Source organism: Habropoda laboriosa, unplaced genomic scaffold, assembly GCF_001263275.1.
Source record: "Habropoda laboriosa isolate 0110345459 unplaced genomic scaffold, ASM126327v1 scaffold472, whole genome shotgun sequence".
Taxonomy (NCBI): domain Eukaryota; kingdom Metazoa; phylum Arthropoda; class Insecta; order Hymenoptera; family Apidae; genus Habropoda; species Habropoda laboriosa.
The window spans coordinates 45,241-54,261 of record NW_017100581.1 but is presented as its reverse complement, the minus strand read 5'-3'; the positions used below and the strand labels follow the sequence as shown (position 1 = coordinate 54,261).

Below are 9,021 nucleotides of genomic sequence, written 5' to 3'. Positions count from 1 at the left end.
CATAATTTCATCGTGACAAAATTCCTAGCTCTCTCAGTTCGTTTGACTCTCTGAACTGTAAGGTAAGAATCAACAGGGTTAACTATCAATTAGATCCAATTTTTGCAAATCTGCAAATTCACTACTACTAATCCAGACGTAAGTTGATCGTTCCTCGCGTTGTTTCATAATTCACGTTACGTACATATGTACAGGCGCAAACCTAACATCTCTGAAAAATGTAGGATGTTGGGGTATGTGTTTGATCGCGTTACCTTTGCGTGATTATTCCTCAAGTTCATTTTCGCGCTCTTATCTCACCCTTACCACGCCTCTCTCCAACCGATTTCTGGTTCAATATCCGTAAAACGAAAAATATAATATAAATGCGAAGTGCTGTTCAGATTAAGACAATTTGTCGACAAACTTTGCGTTGGCGCTTTGATAAGGAAGATAAGCACATAAAAGGGTATCGACCTATGTCTGCTATGAGCTTATCATAATTACTTTAAAACAAGTGACGCCATTTCGCCAACACGAAATAGAAATGTACTATTCTGAAAGTAAAGTATCCGTTTAATTTGTTTTTTATAATTCGAGAAAGTGTGTGTGTGTTTGTACGAACGAGTTATGTATACCGATAAAAGGAGCATGAAAAAATTTCAGTTATCCAACTGTTGAGAAGAATATACAGGGTGTTTCCTTTATCCTGAAAAGTTGGGCTATCTTGTCAGAAACTGAATCTATAAAAAAAATGTTTCGACAAAAGTTGTTTGGTACGAAGAGAAGCACCGTGTGGTGCAAATTATTTTTTTACAGGTCGAGTGGTGGTGGGAAATTTCAAAGTCAAGTACACTTTTTTAAATGGATACCATATATTTATTTTTTTTTTTTTTTTGTCATATCACGATAGCATTTGTTGAGACGAATTCATCGACCTGCCATATGACGTAATTTATTGTTGTAAAATTTTGTAAATACTTTTTAATTTCTGTGTTTTCTTTAATTGAGCATTAGTAAGTAGAAATAAACTTCGTTTATTTATGTCGGTAGCGTTAAAAGCGTAACGGGAGATAAGCTCGATCTTTATTTATAGCATGGCGTGCGGCCTAGCGACACCGGCTCATTTGACTACTTAGAAACATGAATTTATAACATTTTATAACAATAAATTACCTCATATGGCAGATCGTTGAATTCGTCTTAACAAATGTCAGCGCACTATGAAAAAAAAAAACATATGTTTCCATTTAAAAAAATCAACTTGACTTTGAAATTTCCCCCCACCACTCGACCTGCACACATGGTGTCCCCCTTCATACCAAACAACTTTTGCCGAAACATTTTTTTTATTGGTCCAGTCCCTTGCGAGATATTCCAAATCTTCAGGATAAAGGAAACACCCTGCATACACGTATGTATATCTTCGATATTAATTACGAAGTACGTATATTGCAATATGACCTTTCTTATTCATTACTACAATTCGTTTCCGTCGATTAATATACAACAATGTTTATATAGTTTGTCTTAAAATTTGTTAAACAGCTAGGATATCCTTAGCAAAACCTGCACACTGAAATATCCTCTTTCTTTTTAATGATACTGGGAAATGTTTAATACATAATCTGAATGGTTTCAAAGGAGGACCACGATGTGAGAAAGAATTTTATTCCATGGTCATTCGTTTCGTGTTCTTCAAAGTCGCTAGTATTTTTTGGAGAAAAGTGTATACCTTGTAGCGGGTGTTAACATGCATCGAAGCGTGTATGAGTTACGACTTTGAGGTGACCTTGAACACCAAAAAGGTGATCAAATTCCAAGACAATGTTAAGATGGTATATGAACTTATTGTTTATGTTAATAAATGCTCAATGTAATCCAACGGCGGTGATACACTGTCTGAAACAAGTAATCATGGATTGTGATGCTTCTTCAATCCATTTCTGGAGTAATAACACAAGTTCTAATTATTTTATTCATCGTGTCTTCTAAAGTGCTAGGTTGCCGATAGATGCTGAATGTATTGAGTTATGTTTATCAACGTACTGTAGACATGTACAGCCTTGGTCAAAACTACTAGGCACCCCATGAAATATGAATTATTTACAAATATTTTTGTATTAGGAGGAAATCAAACTATACGAGGCGAAGAATCGGGAGATGTTTTTCCAAACATCTCCGAGTTTCTTCGTCCTCGAGGACAAGAGTATTGCCTCGGCAATGTAGGCCCGCGTCTCCACTTCCTGGGACTTTCCCAGGGAAAAGGGGCTACTTAACCTTTTAGGTACGGCGCGCTCATCCGCAAGTGGGTACCCCTGGGACGGCGCGCCTGGCCGCGGATGGCACAGAAACCGTTCATGACGATTCTCTGGATACCATATATTTAAACGACAGCTTCGATATTGCCAGGAAATGTGGTTTAGGCGAAACAAATGCGAAATGAAGCAAAAAACGTATAATACCGTCGAAAATCATGATATCCACGAAAGTCACTATAGTGCCGTACCGTCCAAATTGGTGCTATCGACGAAAGCCACTATAGTGGCGTTCCGTAAAAATAGAGGGTCTTGGCGGAACGCCACTATAGTGGCGTACCGTTCCAATTGATGCCATCCGCGGAAGCCACTATAGTGGCGTTACCGTATCTAAAAGGTTAAGGGAGCCCCGAAAAAGGCACGAGGCCTTTGGTCGTAGACTTCCTTTCTACGCGCATCGTATCGCCTTACATCTAAAATTAGTTTAAGTATTATTGGTTGAATGAGTATATTTTTGTTACCCACTTTGCGAAGTCACTTCCAAATGACAATCACTGCAATTTCTGTCTGACTTTCGCCCCGTTTTTTAAAAAGAAGAATTAACTTGCGCTGATGGTCACTCACAGTTCACTCCTTTTTGGCATATTTCAAGGAAAACTTTCAAAATATGAACAGCAAAACTAAGGACAAGCTGACATGTGTTAGCAACGAGTACTAATAGCAGATTGCGAATTTTAAGAAGAAACATAAAATGTACTTATTGTTAGACTATGGGTCATTCAATTGTTTTATGGCCCACTATGAACCTTGTCAACTGTTTTAAAATTGTTTTGAACTAACAGATAAAGCATGATGAGCAATAGGAAGGTTTCAAAGAAATAATTTTCGCAGTAAGTTATAATAATAAAGGTGCTTAATACTTTTGCTTAAGACTGTACAAGATGTGTTCTTTAGCTGATTGCAAAGAGAATAGGGTGTCGTATTAATGTATCAGTAAGTGTTTCACGATAAATTATTGCTCAAAGTAAGAAGAAAATTAAAATGATTTTTATTCGTGGTAAAGCTAGGCAGTGCTTTAGAGAAGCTGTACAGTTCTCTTGCTTTGAATAATAATTCATTACAAGGTTCAAAATTGCGGTTCAAATTCAGTACATTTTTATTTAAGAAAAAGGAAACGGATATATTTCACAACAGTAATAAAATAAAATGACAGTTTAATTTAAATATTATATTTAATGAATTAGAAAAAATAAATCAACCCTCTGCATTTCTGTTATTAAATATAATAATTGCTTAATACTTAAGTGTCTAATATTTAAATAATGATTGTACATATTTATTTGATGAAAAAATCGCCTTCGTTATTTAAAATTTCTTCATAAAACTAACCACATTAATAGCGTACTTTAGAATTAATATGTCTTTGAAAGTATCCAACCCTAATTGACTTTTTCCATTGTCCAAATTTTACTTATTATTGAATACATGAAAGATATTCAGTTACTTTAATTATATATTTTTTTTAACATTCAATGTTAGTTTTTTTAAAATCAGTACAACATTCGGTGCGAAATTTAAATCAGTAGGTACAGAGCCTTTAAAATCAGTACGTCCGATCACTTAAACTATAGCAGATTTAAATGGTTTCGATTTCATTTTTTTTGAATATTTCGTGGACAGTCAAAGTTAAGTACTCCAGAATTGGTTGCTGTATTACGAATGGATGATCTTGGAGTATATTGATTAATATTCGATTTAATTTTCGTTTGAATCAATTAGGATAGCGTTTACGCTATATAATATAACACGTTACATAGCAAAGCTGTAAAACTTGTTAGGAAAAGAGAAATGTTGTACAGTCAAACCCTCTTATAACACGGTACAACTTCGATAAGACAGTTTCGATTTAACACGGTGCAAAAATTGCGACCGTCCTCCTTTAACACGATATTCATTTAAATCGTTTCCATATAGCACGGTTTCATAAACTTGTTCAACTCTCGCGAATGTTTCAAGCATACATTCTTATACTGTTTCATTTAAAAAAATATCCGACTCTCGCCAGTTCTCGAGCACACGCACTCCGAGAACACAGTTTCGATATACATATAGCACGAAACGCATTGCCCTAATTTCTATTAATTTATAGTTTCGCTTAACACGTCTTCGATACAACACGGAACAAATTAGCCGTTTTAATAAGAGGGTTGACTATATAATATTATGTTGAATAACATTTTTTGTATTATATAGCAAGTTACATGTTATCCATCAAATGTCGGTAAAGGTCAAAGAAAGTTATAAAACATTGTTGCATGACATATTGCCAATTGATCCGAATCAGTGCGATGCGATTATAAAACATTTGCCATCTACCGTTTGATGCCGTTATTAATAATGAGATGTTAAATGTTGTACAAACTTGTTACAGACTTGTTACTACAATATCAAAACATATAGTCTCGTAAAAAGAAGAACAATTTGTTTTATAACACTGTTTTGTTATATAGTGTAGATGCAGCTTTAGGATAGCGTTCATGAAATTTGTTACAAACTTCACGATACGAAATAGTACGAACTCCACTCTCTCTCTTTAGTACTAAAAGACATCGTATAAAAAGTATTCCACACCTTTTTCAATTATTATATTTTTTTTTATTGATCCCAAAAAAAAAAAACTGCACATAGAGACTTATACGGTTTTACGTTCACTTTTGCATATTATCGGTTTACTATTTCTCAGATTATTGTATTCGAACTGTCACACTGGTTTTATGTATTTCCTTCAGTCACTTCTGAGATCAACTTGTTAGAAATACATTTTCAGAATATAATGATACTATATAATATTTAATATCTAGTTAAAGATGAAATAAGTAATGCATGTAACCTATGATTTAATACATTTTCTAATAAATTTGAAAAACTTGTACAACATATTATTTGGTTGTGCATTTCATGTATAATTGTTATGCAAGATATTCAAAAGTTATGCATAATATCTATTAAATTGTATGGGCAGTATATATAATAAAAAATACGTATAATGTACCCAAATGTTTTTTGGTACTTCAGCAATCTCTGAAACTTAGATTTTCTATAATTTAACTATAACCATAACTATAACAAAGATTAGCGGTATGTTTAAGGTACGTTTAAAATAAAATGCAAGGTACCCTTCGATCCATCTAATTTGGAGATTTTATATCAAATAAAATTGCACGTTTTCTTACATTTTCCACTCTTCTGTTCTACTCTTCCATTTTCATGCTCACGTAACATTGAAATTATGGAACAACGTGAAACGTGAAATTATAATTTGTTTCCAACAGATTTAAAAGAATGGAAATACGTTGGCTTGGCACTTTTCGAATGTCACGTGAAATTACGTAATAGTAAATGATTTCACGTGACGTGATGGTAATGTATTTCCACCTTTAATTACTAATTTCAGCGGTTCGAAATAGTATTCCAGAATGTACAGCTATTAATCTTCGTTTTTGCATCAAACCTAACCTAACGCACTTTTAAGAAAAATATTATTCAAATAATATACACAATACACAAAATGATAAAATATACATATTTTTTAAACATTTTAACAAAGAAAAAACGTTACTTTCAAGATTTGAAAAATATGCAATTAACTATTTTAACTCCCTTACAGAATTGATTTTACAAATGGCGCGCGCAAATGTAAACAGATGCTACTCCGATCTGCCCCGTTTCGAATCGGTTGCTAGGATTTCCAGCTTTCCTATTGTAGAAAATAGTATACATATTGCTGGTAACGTGTACGATAGAATAAAGGTGAGCATTGACTACATAAAGTGTGTTAAAAATCTGACAGTTCCGTGAATCTCGCCACTTTCTCTTATGTTTCACTCGTTAGTTTCACTAGCTGTGAAAGTAATAATAAGGTAAAAGCTTTAATTAGAAACTACATGTTTGTACGTTACTTCTAATAAACAGCGTGGTCAAATTAGTACTCGTAAGTAAAATGTAAAAGTGTATGTGATAAAAAAAGAAATGAAAATATTGTTGCAATTACTTACAATAGTTACATTTATTTGGAACGAATGTTTCAATATGCTTCTTCCATTGCAAACTTCAAGCAAGTGATAAAAGTAAACACACAATATACACGAATCAACACATATTTAAATAAATTTTTGACAAGGTTGTGTAAAGACCACCACAGATGAATTCTACTTACAAGTGTTACATACACAGTCCACTGTTAGAGAGTTAAACATTAGTGGAACTTTAACATCATTTTTTAAGAGAACGGTTGAGTTACGACCCATGGTTTGTGTGACACTTTTTATCCTCGCAACGAGTAGAATACGATACAAGCAAAAAAATGTTTACCTTGAAAGTCAAGATCAAGGACAATTTTGCACGTATTTTTTTTTACAAATGTTCACCGATCCAAGAGTGTAGTATCCCGCTGTGATGGTCTTTATACAACCTTTTTTTACACCCTGTACATGATACATTCATTCCATGTAATGCAAATAATGCATTTTAACATCCACATTATTTTAATATACATAAACATATAAAAATACTTTTAAAAGTAATATCGTATCAAATCCTATTGCTGCTTATTGAAATAATTGATATAACTATTTCACAAGAGTTATTTCAGTTGTTTGCAGTTATTAGTCTCAATCGAAACTAACTCTAATACTGTCGAAACAAATCTTCAAAATATTAGTTTAATTCCACAGATTTATTTCTAGCCACTATTATTTTCAATTAATTTTCATTTCATTCAATAACTGTTAGATTTCTACTAATTTATTTCTATTAAAATAAAATGTGAAACATAAAGTAAATATAATACTTTTAATTTCAGCGGTCGAATTTGTTAATAAGTTGGAGTTTATGCACTGCCGAACAATCATTTGCTATTGCAACAGCGTCAGCTATACCTGCGATTTATGCGTTAAATGGACCTATTATGACGATCGATCAATTGCTCTGTAAAGGTATTGATATTGTAGAAGAAAGAGTACCAGCTGTGCACCTCCCCCCACATCTGGTAAGTTTACACATATGAATCCACATATAAATTACTTATTATTTAATACTTTCCTGAAACATGATAGATTTATTTTTTATTTTGATAAGGTGTACTGCAATGCACGAGAATACGTGAGTAACAAAATTGTAATGCCGGTCCTGATGCGTGCCGGAAGTGTGAAACAGATAGGAAACCATGCTGCGAATGCTGCGGTAGACAGATTAGATGGCGCTCTAACTGTTGCGGATCAATATGTTGATCATTACTTGCCTGCCGATCCTGCCGATAAAATGATAGATGGTAGATTAACATTATGATCGTGACGAAAAAATTACAAAATAAAAAGGGAGAAGTTATTTGCAGTTATCACATATAGTATACAGTGTCATGTTATATTATTAGTGCAATAATACTAAAGTCTTTATTATTTAAAATAAGAAACTTCACAATTTATCAATGACACTATATTCTAATTAACTACGTATTTTACCTAAAACCGTTCTATATATAAAGTTTGAAATATTTCTATTTTAAAAAGTAGATTAGACAATACTGCATTCCTTAAATAAATTATCAGTAAAATCCTTTGATGCAAATATCATGGGGTAACAAGAATTTGTTACTGATAAGAGCTGTTTTTCAGAGGTTACTCCTGCCGAATCTGTAAGCAAAACGACACGAACTATCAAACATGGCGCCAGACTATCTAGAAAACTACAAAAACGATTAACGCGTCGCACATTAGCAGAAGCTCGAGCCCTTAGAGAACAAGGAACAGAATGTATTCATGTACTCTTGTATGTTGTAGAATTGGTAAGTAGAATTTCCTTCAGCTAATATAAAATAATTAAACTCAAGATAAAATAAATAAAAGCTAAAAGGGAAATAGACCAGGAATGCTTAAAATTATACCAATTATTAATTTAGTGATTATTAACAAAAGGCATTATTTAAATTTAATAACGATACTAAACATTTAATTGATCATTTTCTAACAATTTATTATCTTTATTTTAATAAAATCTAATATTCTAATATTTTGCCCAAACTGATGAAGTTTATGTATGTAGCTAGCAACGGATCCAAAAGCAGCTTACCAAAAGGCAAAAGAGCTATGGGCAACATTAAGTTTACCCGAACCAGAAAATCAAGCTCGACCAGCTTCTCTAGAACAATTGTTTGTTCTCTTAACACGTGAATGTGCACGCCGTATTGTTCACCTAGTGAATGGCACAGCAGAATTAGCAACAAAAGCACCTCGCAATCTTGGCAAAGTTCTTGTTAAAGTTTCACATCAATTGCTTACAGTTGCAGATGCTACGTTAAAAGTAAATATAATAAACTTGACTCTCTTCATCAATGTTCACCAACAAGATTATTTCATTCAATTATTTCCATTTTGTTTTTTCTATTTTACTTTTTAGATGCTGCCAATTATTGGTAAGACAGATGCAGCGAAAGAACAAATTTCAGTGATACGTTCAACAATACACAGGCTTAATTTGTCTACAAATCATCTGTTGGTATGTAATAACTAACTTTACATTATCTTCAAGCTTATGCTGTTATAATTTAATAAATGCAATGAAAAGAAGCAAAAGTACTATATACGTTGCAGTTAAAGAATATATGTTGCAGTTAAAGAAAATTATTTTAATAATATCATAAATTATAAGATTGGTTAATAGGGGAAGGATGTAACAAGAATATATAATGTTATTTTGCATTTAAAGATTGAATCTTACATCTCCTGTA

The 9,021-nt window shown here is 32.7% G+C and overlaps 1 protein-coding gene across 1 annotated transcript in view; it reads left to right on the top strand.

The window, feature by feature from the left end:
• Positions 1–9,021, top strand: part of LOC108576662 — a 27,454-nt gene continuing 18,433 nt past the window's right edge. The window contains exons 1-7 of the mRNA XM_017939703.1: positions 1–62; positions 5,905–6,047; positions 7,099–7,284; positions 7,374–7,566; positions 7,910–8,079; positions 8,337–8,594; positions 8,691–8,789. Of these exons, the coding sequence (XP_017795192.1) occupies positions 5,919–6,047; positions 7,099–7,284; positions 7,374–7,566; positions 7,910–8,079; positions 8,337–8,594; positions 8,691–8,789 (1,035 nt within the window). The 5' untranslated portion in view covers positions 1–62; positions 5,905–5,918. The remainder of the gene's footprint in view (positions 63–5,904; positions 6,048–7,098; positions 7,285–7,373; positions 7,567–7,909; positions 8,080–8,336; positions 8,595–8,690; positions 8,790–9,021) is intronic.